The following is a 22,878-nucleotide window of genomic DNA, read 5'->3' on the forward strand; positions in this document are numbered from 1 at the left end:
ACAAAACAACCTTCTATAGTCTGGTCAGTCGTCTAAGTGAAGTTCCTTTAGAAGATATCGAAACTGAAAAGAAAATATTGAAAGGGATATAGCGGTAAACAATGGTTACCAACCTGAGACTTGACTTATTTCATAATAAAATTGTCAGAAGGAACTAATTTGCTGCATGAAATTACTCTCACCTGGGTTGAAACCATTAAGAAAATGCACTCAAACATGGGGTTCATAGGTCCTACTTCCTATACAATAGCACAAGCCTTCCGTAAAATCAACATTGAAGTTGGTTTCACTAGTAAAAATACATTAGCCAGATCGCTCATTCCATCGAGAGACTATCCTTTTTTTGGGCTCTGGGACCTAACAAAATTAAATGCAGTGATTTTGACGTAATATATATTGGACGAACCAGAACAACTTTTGAAGAAAGATGTCGAGCGCATTCAGCTCTGCATACTATCAAGCATTCGACGTTTAAAGAACACCTGCGAATGACAAAACAAAAGATTGTATGTATTAATGACAATCTAGAGAAATATCTAGATTGTCATTAATACCTACACATCATTGATAAATGTGGGACGATGTATGTTCTTTAAGATATGGAAATCTACGTCCATGCCGAGAAAGAAAACTGAACTCGTAAATGAGCAAACAGAACCAAAGAATAAATTATTTTTCGAAATTTTTCACGAACTTTTGTGAACTTAAGTCTGATATCTAGAAAGGAGGTTGTATGGATAGCATCTCCGGGTGTTAGGTCTTACCAGAGCCTGTTTCGCGTTTTGGTTATTCATTGTAAGGGTTCAACATGTATGATTTTATGATGAATAATCCTTACAGTTGGCTGCCCTATCTTTTGACTCAGTGGGACGACCTTTGACCACGTTCGTGGAGTATCGACATGTAACACGTGTTAACATTGCTATTTCAACTCGCGTCAAATGATATAGGATGACAGCTGAATAGTTATTGTTAGGTTTCACTGGTCTTCCAATTTGTTTTCGGCATCAACAGTATTGTTACCCTGTTTTCATGTTGATATTTTCCTGGACCGATTTCAGGAGTAGTGGATCATTTTTGTGTTTTGTTGCATACAATGGACCAATACATTTGGGTTCACTTAGCACTACCGCATTCCTGTATTTAAGTAGTCTTAACTTGAGGCATAATAGGTCTGGTTAAGTGTTTTACATTCATTGGTTAGCATATGACGTTGCTTTTAGTACAGCTTATCTTTGTCAATGGTACTCCTATCAGTAGTCCAGTGGAACTATATTACAGAAGTGCTTGTCCTATGAGAGATCGATTTGACTGAAAATAGGGCGCGGTGAGGTTGTCATTTTGGTTGTGAATATCGAGGTAGCTGTCACTGTTTACGCTTCCGTCAATTCTTTGACGATACATGTTCGACGATACTAGGTATTCTAGGAGTTTCACCGTGGTATGGTCGGACCGTTGAGTGAGGCATATAGTTTGGCAGCGATTCTGTATTTCAGTGGCACTATCTGTCAACTATAGTACCGATTCAGCTAGAATAACCCCTACTAATTTTAGCACGTCAGAGTATCGTCATACGTAATTTTTGCGCCTTATTGTAGCAAATTTCTTGTTATTTTTGGAGAGCATATGAATACCTAGCCACTTTTGTACTGAAATATTCTTGTTTCAGTATCGCAGCAGTAATAGTGTGAGGCTGCGACACTGACTCCGTGCAGCGCTCCTGATTGAGTTCACAGTTTGACCTCACGTCGGGGCAGACGAGACGGAGCCGGCAATGTGCCTGGGACAGCGCTCCTTCAGGGGGTCATGGCCACCACAGCTCTGGAGACATAGCCGTGCCTCAGCCGCGGCTGCCTTAACCCCCGAGCCCGGAGAACTCGCTGATGGAAGCACTGATGTTATGCACACACACACACACACACACACACACACCACACACACAACACACACACACACACACACACGAGAGAAGCAACTGGATACCTCAGCTACACTGCTGCCGTTCGAAATTTATCCCGGCAAACATTCCCATTCAAAGAGAGCGAAACAAATCTACTGACGGCAGCCCTAATTTTATTCTGCATTATGTCCCGATGCAGCTGACATCAGTAGTTCCCTCTCCTTACTCCGCCATTCACCTTTTACGTATATACTTTATATCAGGGGCGGGCAAACGTTGCACGCGGCTCATGAGCGCACAGCGCTTCACGTGTGCTGCTCGCGTGCAGGCGTCGAGCGGGGCTGTGGCGACAGCCGACAGGTTGCGGCAGTGTAGTGCCAGACTAAGCTGCAGACGTTGATGCGAAGCGAGCACTATGTAGTGAACGTTGTATTTCAAGAAACGGAGAATTGGAGATTTGCTATCTTTTAAAAAGTAATGGGAGAATCATTTTTTCTTTGTGCAAAAACGTGAAAATTCGAAATGTTTAATATGTGGAAGTATTCTCGCTGGTTAACGGAAGTTTAGTATTGAAGGTCATTATAATAAATTTCACAAGGACGAGTGCAATTTATTGTCGGATTCTGGGCGGATGGGGAATTGACTGAGCTTAAGAAGAGCGATCTGACGATACCAGATGAATCTGTCGTAGTTGGCCGGGCGGAGTGGACGAGCGGTTCTAGGCACTACAGTCTGAAACCGCGCTACCGCTATGGTCGCAGGTTCGAATCCTGCCTCGGGCATGGATGTGTGTGATGTCCTTAGCTTAGTTAGGTTTAAGTAGTTCTAAGTTCTAGGGGACTGATGACCACAGCAGTTAAGTCCCATAGTGCTCAGAGCCATTTGAATTTGTCGTAGTTGCTGTTACGAGAGATCTGCGACTTTCTCTCGTCATGTCTCTCTCTAACTGATTTAACATTTTATGGAGCACTGTTTTCTAGTTTTCAGGACGACAACAATAATAGCCCAGCGGTATGTGCAAGTTACAAGACTACGCTTAACATAGCGAGAGCTGGAAAACCATTTGCTGAATTAATAAGTCTCGGTAACTGTTTGTATGTAGAAATTTTGTTCGAGATATTAAACGTATTGTAAACTCCACCTGTGATAATTAAATAAAACGTATCGTAGGTAATAGGTACTCTTTCAAACCATGATTTCTTTCAAGCACTCCTACTAACCTTATTCATTCACTCAATAAAGCAAGCTAGGAAACAAAACGCATTACAGGGGAAGGAGCGGACAGAAGGTATGGTGGGGATGGGAGATAAGCGGGTGCCCAGCTTGCCCCTGTGTGAACGCGCAACACCTGTTAACTGCACGCGTGCAAGTGCACCGCACATGTGCAGGATTCCTGCCCGCCCCTGCTTTATATGTTCTACGGCTGCGGATTCAGTGTAGTTGTTCCTTTCGGACATATCCGAAAGAAGTCATCACGCATTTCGTTTCGCTAGCACCTGGAGATGAGGTTACGACCCTGAGACCTGGTGCTATGCCTTCAGTATTTAATTCTGTGGAACTGCACCGGATATTTTAATTATGAACAAACAAAATTCCTATAGCATAGAGGTTTTACATAATTTTAGCCACGTATTGAATGAAATAGCACGGTATGAGTGTTGCCAACCAGTACACAGACAGTTCAATTCTAAATGTGTTGTGTGATGGCTTACCATCTCATCAAGTCTGTGGAACTTTTTTAAATTTCAGTACTTGATAATGTTTCTGAAGTTTCGACTTCACTTTATAGTATTTTTGCTATGTAACATGACGATCATGAACTCATTGTTGTGTACGAGCTGGAGTACATATAGAGAGTAAATTTTAAACACACTGACAAGGTTGTCGGTGGTAACACTACATCTCACAGTCTAATCTCGACAGGTGCTATCGGTTTGACAGTACAGAATGTTTGTGTACGTTTTAGCGTATGTTGACTGAACGGGACAGTGTCTTAACTCTTAGTACAATGTTTTGTGCGAGCAGGTAAGAGTTTCTTACGTACATGTGATACTGCAGTTTTACTTATTCTGAAATATTGACGAGTATAGGACATCGTTATTACCATGGTTTATTATAAGCGATGTACGTTTGTATACACCTCCTAAGGTGAACTGTGTGAATAAAGTGGAGTATGCCTTTGGAACAGGGTAACAGACGAAATCCGATTGAAGTAAGAGTGGTCTTTCAGCAGCCTGGGTGAGAAACGCAAGTGTTCTTTTATAAATCTGTGGCAGTGACATCCGAAATGCAAAACCTCATTAAAATAAAATGTTTTTGCTATTACAAATTACTGTCGCAGATCTCATTGGAGCCTTTTCACCTAAATTGCTAACACCTACGTTACCACGATCCAAACAAAAATTATTCACTGCCGGTTTTTCTTATGCCTACTGGGTAGATACGCTCGCTCTGCATGTAGGAAGTTGACGTAGTTGACAGTAGCTGACAGTAGCCGACAGTAGCTGGGAGACAGAACTGAAATGGTAATTACATCTTGTGTAACGGAATGAGGCTGCAGCTGGTCTCAGACTAAGAAAATGGGTATCAACAGCCGCAATTTGATCTTATTTCATTAGCTAGCCGTTTCAGTGCCTCATTGGCACTATCTTGAGCCCGTGTACACGAATCTAGATGAATCTTCTAGTAGTTAGTGCTATTGTTGTTAGAGGTGTAGTGATTCAACGTCGACCGAGAAATCTACAGAATTCAGTTTGATATGCTTATCCCTATAGCAGCACAAACTAGTTGAGGTACATAGTTTCATGACTAAAGATGGTGCCGACGAGGCACCGAAACTTTTAGTTAAATAGAATTAGTAAATCAAGTATTGTATTTTCTTTAAGACTACTGGAATCATTTCCCAGTGTCTAGTGGAAGAATGTTTAACGCCTAACTGTCGTCAGGCTGGAGACACTAATATCTGGAAATACATTGCTATGTTCTTTGAAGAGTGTGTGCTGGTTAATAATTTTTAATGACTATATGCTTCTCCCTACATTTATTCTATTATTTTGGTTGCTTATGTTTTACATTGTTCTTGGAACACTAAATATGGTCCAAAAATAAGTAGGTCTTCAATATAGTGTTATAATATCAGCGAAAGGTTTTTGTAGGGGTATTGGAGGGGACTGCTAAATCTGTTACGGAATGCTGTCTTTCGTTCTGCAGGTTTATCTATATTAGCTTGCAGTTTGTCCAGAGGGATAAGTTACTTTGTGACTTAATAGGAAATTTGAACTATAATGTAAATTTACTTCCTCTATAAAATTCATTCGAGGTTGTTATATTGAGGAATATTACTGCTTTGAAACAGAGGCGGTAACACCGCTACCGTAAAATTCTCTTACAAAGCTTTAACAGCTTCGCTGAAACTAAAGATATATCCCAAGTGATCAGTAAGATTGATGGTAGTAACCTATGTGCAGAACTTTGGGATGGAAACGTAGAGTCTTAATTGCTGGGTTCGTTTAGAAGTGTTGTGATTCACACGCTGACCTGCATGAAAGCGCTGATAGTGTGTTTCAGAAAACAATTGACAGGGAGAAAAATGCTACAGTCTACGAGAAAAGAATGTTTTTATAGAAAAATCGTCCAGTCATTTCTTTCCTACACACCGCTGGGTTAAGTCAGATTCGCAGAAAGCATCAGCTGTACAATTATGTTCTCTTCCGGTTTCGATTTCTTACAGTCATCTGAAAGGACCAAACTGATGTAAAAAAAACGACTATAGAATGTACGAAAGCATCATATCACACGGAGAAATTTAAAATCATTCTTAAACAGTAATACTAACTCCTTGTACTGTACATCAATGTACCAACACATTTCCGTCACATGAGCCATACAAAATGTAGAACATACTGACATAATAGTCTGCCTTAACACAGTCCATGTAAACACGCAGTGTCAGCTTCACACTTCGTATAATTTAACTGTGAAAGGTACAAATAATGTGTGAACACACACACATGAATGCCTAGCTTGTTACAAATATTCTTTGGTCCAACCAAAGATTACAGCAACCTAAGTACAGAAATGACTTGGCGTTCTGAGGACATTTATCGACGTAACTGTTACAGAAATTAGGAATGTACATTTCTGCGCTAAATATTATGAAACGAGTCACTTCAAAGGTCCGTTTTGGGGCAGAACATTACGAACTGTTCTAGTATGTGATAACAGCATATGAAGTTTTTGTTTGTGTATATTAAAGAAGGCAGTAGAAGTGCGAGAAACGTTGAAGCCGGATGTAGAAACCAACCGTTCAACCTTTCCAACCCTAAAATTGTGTTAACGCGACAGCCATATCATGTTCAAGGGCTATTTTTCTCGTTTGAGAACCACTAGCTGCCAGTAAAAGCTTTAAAGAACCATCTCAGGTTGGCGTATGTAGGCAAGCGGTCGTACCTTTGTATGGTAAGGGTGTAGTTTAGGTATGACGTAGTGAACGTTGCATATGCCATTTATTGCTTAATAGCGCGTTCCAGTAGGAAGTCCACAAATAAATTTAATCCAAGGAAAGTAAAAATATCAGGCTTCCTAATAACTTTTAATTAAAAACACGCAAGTGTTAACTTATTACCTTTTATTTCATGCGCAAAATAACGTTCATTTACATTTTGAATGTGAAGTAGCCTGTTTGTATTTGCGGCTACTAGATGGCACTCTGTGTGTATTTGCTAACGCAATTGCTGCCTCAGTCTGATGCAGCCCATAATAGCTTGCTTTTATTTATTCTATTTTAGAAATTTTGTGACTATAGCTTTATCGCTTGATTTAGTTTACGTGGGATCTAAGTACTGTTTCTTCTTTGTACTACTAGCCAGTACTTACACTTCAATTTTTTTCTTTCCTGTAATTTTGTAATTATGTTATAGGCCAATTTGATACATATTTCTGATGAAAGTACTCAAAGCAGTGCCGAAACCTGGGTCAAAGGGCTCCTTTTTGTGAACGAGAACTGCTAATTCTGTTTATTTTAGTTTGTGAACGTTCGCTGACCACGCAGCCATATAAAAACCATAATTATCGCAGATTTAGCTACAGCTTCCCTTTTAAAAAACAAATGTCTTGCAGTGGGGGATGTCTCCTGTGTCAAGGTCTTGCCAACTTCTTTGACAGCTTCAGTCGGATGTCACGACAGTTTCCAGCGCATGCAACCAAGAATATAGTGACTTCGTGCAAGTACGTGAAAGCGCTTTTCGGAGGGACACCTGAGAAATGCTTTTAGTTCACTGATGGATTTAATGACTTACACGAAAGTATCAGTTCAATGCTCAGCGTAGTAACGGGGAACGTTGCCCCATGTCGATTTTAATATCACCTTCACATTTATAGGAAGGCAACCACCACTGATACAGCTATCCACAGTTCCCTCACACTCAAATTCAAGATGCCACCCTTCTGGTCGTTTCTGCACAGACTCGACAGTGTTCCGTTGCCAAAGGAAGCCTTCGGTAAGGAGTTCCAAATTGTTCAGTATACAGCCTATCTACATCTACATCTACATCCATACTCCGCAAGCCACCTGACTGTGTGGCGGAGGGTACCTTCAGTACCTCTATCGGTTCTCCCTTCTATTCCAGTCTCGTACTGTTCGTGGAAAGAAGGATTGTCGGTATGCTTCTGTGTGGGCTCTAATCTCTGATTTTATGCTCATGGTCTCTTCGCGAGATATACGTAGGAGGGAGCAATATACTGCTTGACTCTTCGGTGAAGGTATGTTCTCGAAACTTTGACAAAAGCCCGTACCGAGCTACTGAGCGTCTCTCCTGCAGAGTCTTCCACTGGAGTTTATCTATCATCTCCGTAACGCTTTCGCGATTACTAAATGATCCTGTAACGAAGCGCGCTGCTCTCCGTTGGATCTTCTCTATCTCTTCTATCAACCCTATCTGGTACGGATCCCACACTGCTGAGCAGTATTCAAGCAGTGGGCGAACAAGCGTACTGTAACCTACTTCCTTTGTTTTCGGATTGCATTTCCTTAGGATTCTCCCAATGAATCTCAGTCATACAAATGGTTATGACAGTTCGTAAACACTGTCGAGCAGTGTGACCTAAGAAATATGGGAAAGAAAGCCAACACACTGTGGCTGTGTTACCCGAAACGAATCTAATGAAATTATTTCATTTTTACAATCCCGAGTGTTTCACAATTTAGTGCCACTATTGTTGCAGATTGCCTTAGAGCCTTTTGGCTGAAGCAGTAAACTTAAGTTCTTGCGACTGAACACAAAAATTATTTCTTAAAATGCATTGTAACTATCATGTGATGCTATTGGACATGCGATATGGCTGTCAGTATTGTAACACAAATTATGTCAGGTGTTCGTACAGTTTCACTGGACAATTTTCATGATACTTGTTTTGCAAATCAAACTGCCTTTTCCTGCTGCTAGTAGTTACTGTATTAATCCCATACGCGTTTCGCCTTCTTTTCTAAGGCATCATCAGTGGGATGATTTGCTGATGCTTTAGAAACGGAGAAGGCGAAACGCGTATGAGATTAATACGATAACTACTAGCAGCAGGAAAAGGCAGTTTGAGTTGCAAAAAAGTATTTATATGCTTGCTGCGGAGGATGTCCACACAAACAAACTTTTAATTTTCATGTTGTTTAGCTTCAAAGGAATATGGGACAACTTTAACCAATCTGTTGTACCCTACATCCGAGATGATGGTTAATAGTCGGAATCTGGACGACTACTGGCACAAATGAACAGCTGGCGGTGAAAATGCATTTTCTAAAATATTTTACGACTGTTGAACTCCACCTTGTGGAAACATTACAAACATTATTTGCTTTAGCTTACAGCCGAGTTAGTGTTGTTTAGTGATACTGTTTCGGTACCGAATACCACCATCACGCCATCCACTGGGTGTAGTCGACAACCTCGCTTCCCAAGCAGGAAGTCAACGTAGTTTACCGTAGCCGAAATGAATAACTGGAATTATTTCATTATGCTTTGAAGACCTTATATTGAACATGCACCATACTAACTCGATGACGTGTCTGGCTAGACACCCAAAACTGGAAGTATCTAGCCGTCATCCGTGAACGGATTATGTCTTAATTTATGCACACGCTCCTCCATATCTGCATTCAATTATTTTGGTGACTTATCAAACATCGTTATTTAAACATTATGTGAATGTTGCCCAGAAATAAAGTCTTCGGTGTCATGGTATGAGATCAGAAAACATGTGTTTAAATTATCGGAGGTGGTCTGCAGGCTCAAATATCAGCTATCAGACTGCATCTGCTGTTCAGAGCCAGAAGCTACGTTGTGACTTTAAAGGAATTTGAACTTTAGAAATGAAGTTTCCCACTGCAAAATGTATTGAAGATTATTCTACTGAAGAGCCTCTGCATCACTGCTTCGGAACAGAGACGCTAACGCCGTTACGATAGCATTCTCTTACAAAGCCTGAACACCTAGAAGGAAAATAAATCCTCGTGAGATCGATGAAAGGTGGTAGCAACTTAAGCGCAGGACTTCAGGAAGGAAACTCACGGAACACTCCCCGGCTTGTTCGGATATGCCGAGACTGACGTACCTGACCTGCACGGAAGCGCTTATTTGCGTCTGATGTTCAGAAAAATGGTATTTAAGAGTGGGGAAGCAAATGCAGCGGTCAACGAGAAACAATTTCTACACAACGGTCCTGTAGACGTTCCTGCCTGCGCATTGCTGGGTTAAGCCTGCGAAAAGTTTGTGCAGGAGCTTTGTGCATGAAGCTGATTGTTGGTGATACTTCCTCAAATACAATCTGAGTGTTCAAATGATTAATAATCTTGCACTGGAAATTTAAATATGCATCTTGCCTCGTTACGCTGTATGGGTGAAAGATCAACGTAGCGGGGTCCTCATCCTCGGTTGATTGGCGGGTAGTTCCAAAACCTATTTGTAAGTTTTATCGTGGAAGCAAATGGTACACTGGAACGACTAGATTTAAAACATCGAAAGCGCACTCACGGATTCATCTGCATCATTACGTCAGTATATGTTTTAACAGCTAGAGTGAGATCGAGAAACAAGAAGTTTTTATGTACGCGACCTGTTACCGCATTAGGTGTCCTTTGAACCCTAGTTGGCTAGGGGAAGTTGTGAAGCATTGGCGATAGTTCAAAGCCAACGCCAACTGAACTAAGTAAACGCACACACAGTGCACCGGAATGAGAAACTGATAGGTTTAGCCTTGTTTTCTGCCGCTGACAGCCTGAATACAGCACGTCCGTTGGTATTCTAGTCTCCGATAATTTTTTCAGTTTTGTGACCAAGAAATGTCAGACCGAACCATGAAAATCTCGAGTCGTGGAGCGAAGGCTGCAAGGAGCAGCTAAAGTGCTTATGTGAAGTGTATAGTTCACTTTTTTCCGAAACCGCGGTACGTACTGAAATTTACAAGAAATAATCAGTCTTTATCGCAAATGTATGTAAGGGGCGGTCAGATAAACCGAACATTCGTCACAAAAGGATCATGGAATATTTTCATTCCGAATTGACTACCACACGCGCTAAATTTAAGTTCTGACATACAGAGATGTTCATGTGTTGACATTACGTTGTATTAGTGCCACGGTTCCGTGCTTTGTGGCTTGTAATGGACGTCTGGCTGCAACACAAGATATGGATACGTGATTTCTTGATGGGCGAACTGTCAAACTAGTAATCAGTGAATAAATGACACTTCGACATCACTTAAGATGGGTGTAACAGTTACTGTAGTCACATGAAAGTTGCAGACTTCAACCCCAGCATGTAATATATAGAAAACCTACTGCAATAGACGCTATCACTAAGGCTGCATTGCGTCACCCAAAGAAATACAAAAGAGCATTTCTTTTCCCTATTATTCGTAGAATGTTCAACTCTCCACTAGACGCAGACGAATGTCAAAGGCACCAACTGCTTTGCATGGATGCATAAGGAACTGTCCATTATCTGGAAACAGTTGGAATCTATTTTAGCCGCAGTGTATAGGATTCAGACTGCTTCCCTGGAGTACAGCGGCATTGATACAAAGACCTATATCGCCTGGTGTCCATGACAGTACCGCCGAGGTACTACTGGGCGGTCAACATTCATTGGAGTATGAAAGGGGGACAGTGGCGGGTTAATGAATCTGACCGGACGACACGTGAGTGTTGGCTGATGCATTAAGAAACTTGATTGAAGCCTTACCCATTGCTGGAAGTACGTCTGAGCCACTACACTACACCTTTATTGTCTTGATGGTAGTCCACCTTACTAAGTCCGAGCGAAGCGTGGGTGTAACAATCACTGGGAACAACGAAACAGTCTGATTAGATCTTTTAAGTAGCTGGTTGGAAAGCTCGTCCGGCGCAGAATATGGATGGGGTCACGACCGATATGTGGATGAGACTGCCTCAAAAGCGACTCCATGTGCAGGGAGCACCTGGCTGCAAATGTAAGCTCACGTTTGGACGAGTGACACCTGCTGCCTTTGTTCTGATGCCTTCCCCTGTTCCTATTGGCAACAGGTTGCATTTGAGGAGGCTGATATGGCGTTTTCCAGCAACCGAGCGAGGTAGCGAAGTCGTCAGTACTATGAACTCTCATTTGGGAGAACGACCCTCGTCCGGACATCCAGGTTTAGTTCTCCGTGATTTCCCTAAATTGCTCCAGCAAGTGCCGGGATGGTTCCTTAGGAAGATCGCGGCTGATTTCCTTCCCACCCCTGACAGTCCGAGCTTGTGCTCCGTCTCTAACGACCTATGTAGACGGGACGATTAAGCCTACCTTCCTACCTTCATCCCTTCCACCCTACCTAGCTCCATGGCGTGGAGCTGCGTTCAAGTCTTAATCAAGGCTCAGACGATTCTGCGTCGTGTTCTGTGACAAATGTGAATGTTTCAAGTCAACGGGTATGGGACAAGCGCGTCAGGATTGTGGGTTGGTGTTTCACTGGGAGGAATGCAGCGGGAAGCCAAGGAAATGACACACAAGGCTCTTCCATGGAGATTTAGATTATGTAGTCTCGACAAAGAATCTTATTAGATATGGAAGATTTGTGACCGGCAGGCAGAATTAGAAATTGCCAATTGTGGATGAGAGAGGTTGAAGAGAGAGAGAAGAGCTGAGGAGGATGAGAGTAACAGACGAAAGGAGGAAACCTTTAATCTCATTTCAAATTGTGGCTGGTAATCAGTGCAGGCGACTCATAGGAACGTGTAACGCTAGGTCAGTAGGAAAGCTAGGTGTAAAATGCAATGTCACAAATGTCGTGAAACCTAGAGCCAAGGTCAGCCAGGTGACAGGACAAGGGGCCTCGCCCAGAGATTTTGATGGAGGAAGTGAGGTACTTATATTCGGAGGAGCAGGAAACAGCCTGACTGTCAACTTTTAATTCAGCTTTACAGATGACCAGGAACAGCAACAGCACACACGTGCTATGTTCGGAGGTTCTGCAGCGGCATGACCAGCCCTATATACTTATATGGATATGGTGTCTGTTCTTTCGGCCACGTCAAAGAACAGACAGCATATCCATGTAAGTATATAATTCTGGCAGCGTCGAACTCGCTGTCTCCTGTGATTGCCAACGTGCTTATGGAGAGATTTGAGGAGAAAGCATTAGAAATAGCCTCATAAAACCCACACGCTTCTTCAGGTATCTGAATGACACCGTGATCTGGCCTCATGGCAAGGACAGGCTGAATCAGTTTCCCGAACATCTTATACCACCGAAACATCAAATTCACTGTAGAACTGCAGAAGAATATCCAGCTGCCGTTTCATGATGTACTGGTCGAAAGGAAAGATAGATCAATTGGCAACAACTTGTCTCGAAAACGCGCACACTGATTTGTATCTGCAGGCCAGCAGGTATCAGCACCCTGCGCAGAAGAACGGGGTACTTAAGACGGCTCCACAGAGCACTTGCCCTGTCAGACCAAGAGTGTCTACCGACATAAATAGATCTTAAAATTGTGTTATGCAAAAATAGATACTCCTGGGGTTACCGAAATCGGGGATTTCTAGTATACCTTCGCAAGGTGGCATGTCCTACATTGGCCAGACGGCAAGAACACTCGATAATCAGGCGCAAGGAATCTCATTAAGAAATGTGGCGAAGTGAACCATTGCTGAACACTGTCTACAATTAGATAATGCCATGAATGATGAAACCAAGATTCTAGCAGATACACCCAGATTTTGGGACTGTTTTAAGGGAATATACTGTGATAAAAGTGGCAATCTCATGAACCGTGACATGGGGTAACTGCTAAGTAGAGTCTGGGATGTTACTCAGGAATTGATAAAGGAGAAACTGTGACAGCTCCAGCACATTAATAGAACGGAAGGCGTGGATATAGAAAACCATCAAGACAGAATGCTAGGCGCAGATGAAACGTTAGGGAGTGGGTGTGATGGGCACAGACCGCAGAGAAACATCTAGAAACGCAGCGGACGGAAAACGGAACGGCAACGTTCCGAAATATCGCAGCGAGCGCCCGCGGACCGTAGACGGAACGCCTACAACCGCCGGTGAAAGGGGGAAGCCCACAGACAAATAGTGGACCAGATCCACTCTAGGAGCAGTCTCAGGTCGCGCCTGATGAAGGTTACGAGCTACCTTACCGGAATATTTTTAAGTACAACATTGATACACGATAGAACACCCGTGAAACGAGTATGTCGCTGAAAGCCAGAACAGTTACAAGATATCACGTATTTACCGACAATATTCTGCGGAATTACTGTCGTTAGTAAAGCTGCAAATTCTTTGGGGCCTGATGAAGGCGAATTATAGCGCCAAAACCAGTACCTTACAAAACAAATTTGAGAAAGCTCACGCAGTTTTTCACCTTTGTTACATATCGGCTGATGTCCCACTGTGCAACTCAGCAAGAGTGGGTGCACAGGAGCTACCCGGGTACATAGTGTGCCCTCGTACGTAGAAAATCCTCCAAATGAAGCTGTAAATGAAGGAATCTATAAAATTTGACAATGAAGCTCAAATTAGAAAGGCGGTGAAGAAAAAAAACTGCAAGAAGCTAGGGAGGGGAGAGAGACTTCTTCGTTTCTCAGATGGAAGCGTTTGTAAGACCATTACTGAATTGTTGGGAAGCCTTTCCTCTGTGAGGGTGGTTCGCTGCTCAGCACCTACACTTCTTGTGTTCCAATGGGTCTTAGTATAGTCAGAGTCGCCAGCACCGACATGGCCTGCACACAGAGACTTCCAGTACGTATTAGACGTGAATATGCGACCGCATCGTGCAAGCGTTGTCTGGCGTCGACCTCTATCACTTTAAGGGAGGTTGTGGCAGTGTCTTGAAGCCGTGCTTTGGCACCAGGTCAAGGCTGGCAGTAGCTTACAGAGCACCACGAGAGATGTCAATGACTGCTGACTCGGCAGAAGCAATCTCTCATCCTCGCTGTTCAGGGCTGCAAGTCTCTGCAGACTGCGATCTGCGTGCTGAGGGCGGCAGTGAGTCGTGGGAGCATGGATGGCAATGAACTCCGGACCTTACAGCATGGCGCCAAATGACCAGCGAACGTAAATGCCTTCTTCGTTGGGTGGCCGCATATACATTAGCACCTTGACGTTTGATTTGTTTCTACAGACGGTGACGTTACATCAGCGGTTTCCGTAACACCTGATCCTGCCACATGTCATGTTTGCTTACGCCATGCGTGAGTGATATTTGAAGTAACTTACAGTAACTGCAACTGCGGCGCAGCCAGAACACGCTGGCCGAGGGCGTTGACGGTGAGTCGCCGAAAACCGCGGAACAGAACAGAGACGGACGAACAAGACAGAACGACAAATCCGGAGAGGAATCTAAATCAGGAACCTTAACTAGCAATATTAAGAATCAAAGCTGCGTATATAATGAACATACAAGAGCGCATTCAGAACACGACTGAGGTCCGGACGCGTGCGTTAAGAGCTTCAGCGTATCCGCAGGCGCCTATTGGCTGGCGCCTGATGAGAGGCCAGCGGTCAGCGCCCGCAAATATTAGGAGCGTTGCCCAGCGGCTGTCGTCTACATGCATACTTTTTGGCCGACTTTCGAACTCGTCGGGCCAGGATACCAGAACTGCTGTCAGACACGCAATGTACATCTTACTTTTACACTGTTACTCCTATATGGACAATATTGCGAAGATCGTGGGCTTGATTGAAAAATGTCAGAACAGTCTGACCACCGCCCAAGCCAAAGGTAGGTAGATTAGTTGATTTAGGATGCCATCGCATTAGGGCTGGAGAATGAAGTCGACCATGCTCTTGCGAAGGAACCATGCCTGAATCGATTTAGGGATATCACGGAAAGTCTAAATGGCCGGACGAGCGTTTGAACTGTCGTGCTCCCGATTGCGGGTCCAGTGTCATACTACGCGCCACCTCGCTCAGTCCAAGACGAAGAACTTTTAGTTCTGGAGAGGATCCACTTTCGTGTCACGTGCGACACACTGCCACGACCTGTAGTGCATGTAATATGGAGCAGTGATTAGCGTCACGGCTGGCGGGCTTCCAGACCCCACTTTGTTAGAATTCGTGGCTCCTAAAGAGTTCTCCAAATTCATGTTTGCAATTATTTTTATTTACTTGTCAAGTTAGGTTGGATGAAACTGAGAAAATCTCCAAGATCATGGAACGTGTCAGTGCATGAAATTGCAACAGGAAAGTAAAAACAGATGAAAATAAACGTTCACGAACCCGAAAGAAGTTAGTGCATAAGTTTAGTAAACGCAATCAACAATACAACAATTTTTCAAGGAACTCTTCGGCAGAATAGGAGTGACCACGAGGAAACTTTCAGTTTCGATTTGAAAACGCGTGGATTACAGCTAAAATTTTTGAATTCGAGTGGTAGCTTATTGCACATGGATGCAACAGTATACTCCACACTTTTCTGCACAAGAGTTAAGGAAGTACGATCCAAATGCATGTCTGATTCCTGGTGAGTATTAACTGAGTGAAAGCTGCTTATTCTTACAAGGGAACCTCCCCACCGCATCCCCCTCAGATTTAGTTATAAGTTGGCACAGTGGATAGGCCTTGAAAAACTGAACACAGATCAATCGAGAAAACAGGAAGAAGTTGTGTGGAACTGAAGAAAATAAGCAAAATATACAAACTGAGTAGTCCATGCGAAAGACAGGCAACATCGAAGACATCGTGAGCTCAGGCGCACCGTGGTCCCGTGGTTAGCGTGAGCAACTACGGAACGAGAGGTCCTTGGTTCAAGTCTTCTCGAGTGTGAAAAGTTTAAATTTTTATTTTCAAACTATAATCCGTCCGTGCAATGCGAGGTAACTGCGCCGTAGTATGGGGCGCTACACCTAAACAAACATCGAAACACACGTCACTCGACTACAACGCACAGAAGAGACAGTATTCCTGCTAACGAGGCTCCCTGGCTGGCAGTTGACTGTTCGCTACTTTGGACGAGAGTGCATTAAATATGTGAGGTGTATTCCGTGGGCAATATGAATCCAGCGAATATAGCTCGCGACTTCTATAATAATCGCACGGTTCTGCGGTGCGGTCGCAAAACACAGACACTAAACTTCCCAGTGAACAGAGACGCAATGAACGAAAGAACAGATCATGACTTTGTGAAAATAAAGACAGTAAAATTTTCGCTCGAGTGAAGACTTGAACCAAGGACCGCTCGTTCCGCAGCTGCTCACGCTAGCCACGGGACCACGGCGCTCCTGAGCACACACTTTCCTTGATGTCTATCTTGTGGATGTACTACTCAGTTTGTATATTTTGCTTATTTTTTTTCATAGTTCCACAACTTCCTGTTTTCTCGATTGATCTGCGTTCAGTTTTTCAAGGCCTATCCACTGCGCCAACTTATAACTAAATTTGAGGGGAGTGCGATGGGGAGGTTCCCTTGTTAGGAATAAGCTAATATTATAGACAAGAAATGACATCTCCAGAGGCCAATGTATAGTACCGAGACTCGTGCACATTCTCAAATACTTCATGTTTATAAGAACACCACCCACTCTCCAGCTGGCAGTTTGTGCACGGTTGTGTCCGTAATAAACGTGCTTTCAGTGCTAAGAGTTAAGCTTCGTCGACTACCCCGCAACACTGTGGCCCCTATCACGCAACATAAAAGCCGTCGCCTACAAGGTTATTAGACAGAAAACAATCAATAGGTCATTCCCTATGTTCGTATATTCAGGAGCCAACGAAATGGCTGAAAGAAATCTAACGAGACGTTAAGTGCAACAAGTTGGATGATTTGGCAAATGTGTAGTTTTACTCTGACAGCACTACCTAGCAGTTGCTCGAGAACTAGGAGGAACTTGATAGCGCTAAAGAATTCCAGACCTAGGTGAAAGAATCATTTCGTGACGATCAGCATGAAGTCCACTTAGCGGTAGACCATTTTGAGAAAGCGCCCAACGACACCGAGGAATAATGTTTTCCGTATTGTCATAAGTTATTAGCAGTCACCGCGTGTTCGAAGATTTGGAAAGTCTGCTGTCAATCGCGGTGTCTGAAGAGGGCGAAGGTCGAGCTTAACGAGTGTCATACTTCTGTGTTGAATATTGAAGCGGTTCCAGCCAACAGCACCTGCACTTCTAATTCTGAACTGCGTCTTGTGTGCCATTCAAGTAGCACCAAGTTTAGGCATCATTCGGACCGATGGACTGAACCTTGTATCAACTTCTGTGAACTTTAAATATTTGAACTGTGACTTATAACTTTCTAATTGTTGAGTTTGATATTTATGTATGTTACTACTAAATTGCAGGTTAATACTAGTTATACTGTGTTACAACTGGTTGTGAGAGATTGGTTCTGGATTCACCCTATCCCGGAGAGGGTATATTTTATTCGTGAAATGAAGATCCTAAAATGTGTATTCGCCACATTGTGAATTCGTGCATGACAAAAGCCGACAAAATTCCGGACTAAGACTAGAAGAAACGTATCAGGCTATTCTGACGAAGGAGGCCACAACAAGGACCATTCTTGCTTGTTGCTGCTACGACGATAAGTAATCCAGCTGCTTTTGGCACGCTGTATATACGACTTCGTTCATTGTAATTGGTGGCGTACAAGCTTAATACCTGTTTCTATTTGAAGACTTGTCTTTGTCATTTCGGTTGTGAATGGCACATAACGCTTGGGGCCTGAGGATGACGCGTTTTGGAGTCTAAACTGGTAGCATGTGTTGAATAATCTAAGTTTGAATCCAATTCAGCTTTTGGTTTTTGTCTGTTAGACAACCGAAACCGATGGTCTAAGGAAAACCATTTTGCGATCGCAGATGGAAATAAGAAATTTATTCTGCACTTTATGGATCACATTTATATTCGTGACTACCTCTCAGCTTGTTAACAGGTGTGAGTGACGTCAGTGTGATTTTTCATACGCCAAATAAGATAGAAGGCTAACTGGTTTATCGCGTCCAGAAATTTTGAGCACCATCCGCCAGGAGTTAATAGGGAACATTGAGGTCTATAGATCGTTACCACCAGTTGAACTTGCTTTGAAGAGTAGACACTGCGAATTTCGACATGCTGCGGCCAGCATCCTACCAATACAGATACTCCTCTCTGCAGAATGAAATTTGGAGGACAAAGCTTAATGTACTCCGGCGCTTTCACTGTGGACGCCCTGAGTATGTTGTACGCAACTGGAGAAAAAGACTAGTATTCCTCGAAATACGACGGACGATGTCAACGATCAAGCAAGTCCCATTCGCTCGAGTCAACTGCGCGCCTTTATAGCCAGCATGTGGCAGGAGTCTGTCGCTGCATCCTGGACAATGTGGCTTCCCAACATGCCGTAGCCGTTTCCCTTTGCCGTAATGTGAAGCTATTTGTTGTGCACGTCTAGTTCCGTAAGACCACATCGAGAAAAAAATATCTAAGGTCATGGAACGCGTCAGTACACTAAATTACAACCTGAAAGTAATAACATAAAATGTTTATGAACCGAAAAAAGCCGTAAGTTTATGTAAATGCAATCAACAATGTAACAAATCAGCTCAATCTTTCGAGGAATTCCTCGACAGAATAGGAGTGACCCATGAGGAAACTTCAGTTTCGATTTGAAAGTGTGTGGATTACTGCTAACATTTTTGAATTCTCGTGGTAACTTATTGAAAATGGGTGCAGCACTATACTGCACACCTTTCTGCACAGAAATCAAGGAAATGCAATCCAAATGAAAATTGGATTTCTGCCTAATATTAACTGAGCGGAAGCTGCTAATTTTTGGGAATCAGCTGATATTGTATCTTATAAACGACAGTAAAGAACACACACATTGCGAGGCCAATGTCAGAATACCCAGACTAATGAACACGAGTCGACAAGATGTTCGCGAACTTTTTACCACTTATTGTGCAAACCACACGTTTCTGAGCCAAATAATACTTTCAGAATGTGAAGTGTTATCCCACAATCCAATACCATAAATGTTAAGAGAATAAAACTAAGGAAAGTAGACTAGTTTCAGTGTCTAACTGACTTTAGGTACCGTTATAATAGTAAAAATGGCAGCATTAAATCTTTGAACTAGTTAATGAACGTTTACAACTGTTTACTATCTGAACACCTAGAAATTTGAACTGTAACTTCACTAACCATGTGCCCATTCGTGTGAATATGGTGTCAGAACAGACACCACTGGTAATCTTGCAGCTCTAAGAGTGACATTACAGTGAAATCCAGACCTTTGTCGCTCCTTACAGGCGTTGATGAATATCAACCGGGACAGTTGAAAGAGTGTGCCCCGACCAGGACTAAGCCGGGACCTCCTGCTTACATGGCAGACACTATCCACTGAGCCATCGAGGATACAGGATAGTACGGCTGCAGGGTCTTTTCTCTGGCACGCTCCCCGTGAGACCCTTACTTCCAACTTATTGTCCACACACTACATTTGTAGTGCCCGCGTCCAGAAGTTGGAAATGTGGGTCTCACGAGGAGCGTGCCAGAGCTAAGTCCCTGCAGTAACACTATCTTCTGCATCCGCGATGGCTCAGTCGGATAGTGTGCCATGTAAACAGATCCCGGGTTCGAGTCCTGGTCGGGGCACGCATTTTCAACTGTCCCTGTTGATATTCATCAAGGCCTGTAAGCAGCTGCAGAGGTGTGGATTTCACTGATTTCATATGCCCATTCTGTAAAATTAGAACTCCAGGATTTGTTGAATTGTCTTTTATAAACTGTAAAAACAGTGTGCTCTAGCGTTAAATTTTTTCTACAAGCCATGAACTTATGTCATGAACTGCACTATTTGAAATAAAGCGTATGTTGCACCCAACACTTTACTACGAAGCTAGTGTCATCGGCAGACAAATATTTTAGAATTACGTATAATGCTAGAGGGCATATCTTTCGTTTAATAAGGAACTGGAGTCGCCCCAGCATTGATACCATTTGGGTGTGCCACACTTAGATCCCACATCCAGCTATTCTCAAGACTCAATAATGACCATTTGCTGTTGTTAAAGTAAGAGGTGAACCAATTGTGAGATACTCCCCGTATTCCGTAATTGTCCAACTTCTGGGTTGGGTTGGGGTTGTTTGGAGGAAGAGACCAAACAGTGAGGTCATCGGTCTCATCGGATTAGGGAAGGAAGTCGGCCGTGCCCTTTCAAAGGAACCATACTGGCATTTGCCTGGAGCGACTTAGGGAAATCACGGAAAACCTAAATCAGGATGGCCGGGCGCGGGATTGAACCGTCGTCCTCCTGAATGCAAGTCCAATGTGCTAACCACTGCGCCACCTCGCTCGGTCCAACTTCTGGAGCAATATCTTGTGATCAACACAAACACCTTAGTGAAATAGAGAAATATGCCTAGCGTTCGAAATCTTTTGTTTAATCCATCCAGTAGCTCAAAGGAAAGGAGAATGTAGCATTTTCAGTTGTTAAACCACTTCTAAAACTGAACTATACAGATGATAGCAAATTATGTGAAGTAAAATTATCGATTATCGTTACACACACACACACACACACACACACACACACACACACACACACACACACACACACACACACACACAGTCTTTCAATAACATTAGAAAACACTGATGGCATGGATATAGGTCTATCATTTTCTACATTATCCCTCTCTCCCTTTGTATTGAGCGGCTCTACTACTGAGTAATCTTTCAGGAAACTGACCATTCTTAAAGGAAAAATTACGAAAGTGGCTAAGTACAGGGCTAACCGTGCTGCATGGTACTTCAATAAAGTAGCCTGATTGTGACCAGTAACATTTTCATATAATTCACACCTTTTCCACGTGTTATCCTCATCACACTAGTCAGCCACCTACGGTGCCTTTCACTTCAAGTACCCTCTTTAGAATGTTCGAATGGAAAAGAACTTTCAGAGCATGAGAAATGTGTTAAGGGAAGGATTATATTTGTCATCTAGGCGCGCACACACAATCAAGTCTTAGTCAAGGAGAACTTTGGCTTACTGTCAGGAAGAGTCACAACTCACCCCTAAAGGTATGTGCATAGGAGTCCAATCAGTCCAGGATGCACTCAGTGCATCGACTAATGATTGTACTCCACTAGCACTACCGACAATGCGGAGCATCGATCTCTTACTGAACTGGCTGTAGGATCTGGTTTGACCAAGGAACAACGTCGCTAAGTTTTAGCCTTGCTGCACCAATTTTCAGATGGTTTCAAATCCCGAGTGGAGAAAAGCCAGACCGCGGCCAATGGTGAAGCACTGAACTCCAGGGATCATGCAGCAGTTAACCAGCACACTTACAGTGCGTCACTGGTTCAACTACAGGATGGTGGACGATGCTGCGTCATGTTTAACCTGTCAAACGTTGTTTATCCTCTCCTGTGGTCTTCTGATTAAAAACGTCACATTGCGTTTGTGGATCTACGAGCGAGGGCAACAAACTGAAGAAAAATGTCCGAATCTACAGCTCATTGAAGGCACCGGAACATTTCTTAGCTTTGTATACTACAGGTTACTGCAAAGTGGAGGATGATGACAGCTTCAGGGTGTCTTTGATCATCATCTGTCATCCTTGTCATGAATTTGAAGGTCGTCACCCACCCTCCCCCTACTACCGACATTTTACTCCTTTTGACTTATCCACGGTGGCATTCGGCAAAATTCTGGTAAAGTTTTGTACCAGTGTGACTAACCCATCTTATAGCTCACATGAACTTCCGAGCTGTGGCCGTTTTCCTTCATGTGTCGAGACCTTTGTTTGCAGCGTCGCCTACCCCATGATTGACGTCGCGGGTTGCCAAGCTTTTGCACCTCTACAGATAAAGGATGTAGGCACTTGAGCTAAATTTCAAACTTATGCGTCCGATTAGAGCACAACTACTGTGTTTAGAGAAAGTGATCATTTTTTGAGCATTGTAGTAATTAAGAATGGGATAGGAATGAGGATGGAAATAGGATCACATTTGAGGAAGTGGTGAAAATGGTCAATAGATTGCAGTGCAATAAAGCAGCTGGGGTGGATGAAATTAAGTAAGAACTCAAATACAGTGGAATGTCAGGTCTTAAATGGCTACACAGGATAATTGAAATGGCCTGGGAGTCGGGACAGGTTCCATCAGACTGGACAAAAGCAGTAATAACACCAATCTTTAAACATGGAAACAGAAAAGATTGTAACAACTACAGAGGTATCTCTAATCAGCGTTGTGGGTAAAGTCTTCTCAGGTATTGTTGAAAGGAAAGTGCGAGTATTAGTTGAGGACCAATTGGATGAAAATCAGTGTGGGTTTAGGCCTCTTAGAGGTTGTCAGGACCAGATCTTTAGCTTACGGCAAATAATGGAGAAGTGAATGGAACAGGGAATTGTATCTATGCTTTATAGATCAAGAAAAGGCATATGACCGGGTTCCTAGGAGGATGTTATTGTCTGTTCTATGAGATTATGGAATAGGAGGCAAACTTTTGCAAGCAATTAAAGGTCTTTACATGG

General features: G+C 43.1%; 1 protein-coding gene across 1 annotated transcript in view; it reads left to right on the forward strand.

Annotated features, from left to right (window-relative positions):
• The first annotated feature begins 15,064 nt into the window (after positions 1-15,064).
• LOC126456111 (eukaryotic translation initiation factor 3 subunit A-like) overlaps positions 15,065-22,878 on the forward strand; it is a 160,737-nt gene continuing 152,923 nt past the window's right edge. The window contains exon 1 of the mRNA XM_050091865.1: positions 15,065-15,137. Coding sequence (XP_049947822.1) covers positions 15,065-15,137 — 73 coding nt within the window. The remainder of the gene's footprint in view (positions 15,138-22,878) is intronic.

The sequence above is a fragment of the Schistocerca serialis genome, chromosome 2 (assembly GCF_023864345.2).
Source record: "Schistocerca serialis cubense isolate TAMUIC-IGC-003099 chromosome 2, iqSchSeri2.2, whole genome shotgun sequence".
NCBI lineage: Eukaryota > Metazoa > Arthropoda > Insecta > Orthoptera > Acrididae > Schistocerca > Schistocerca serialis.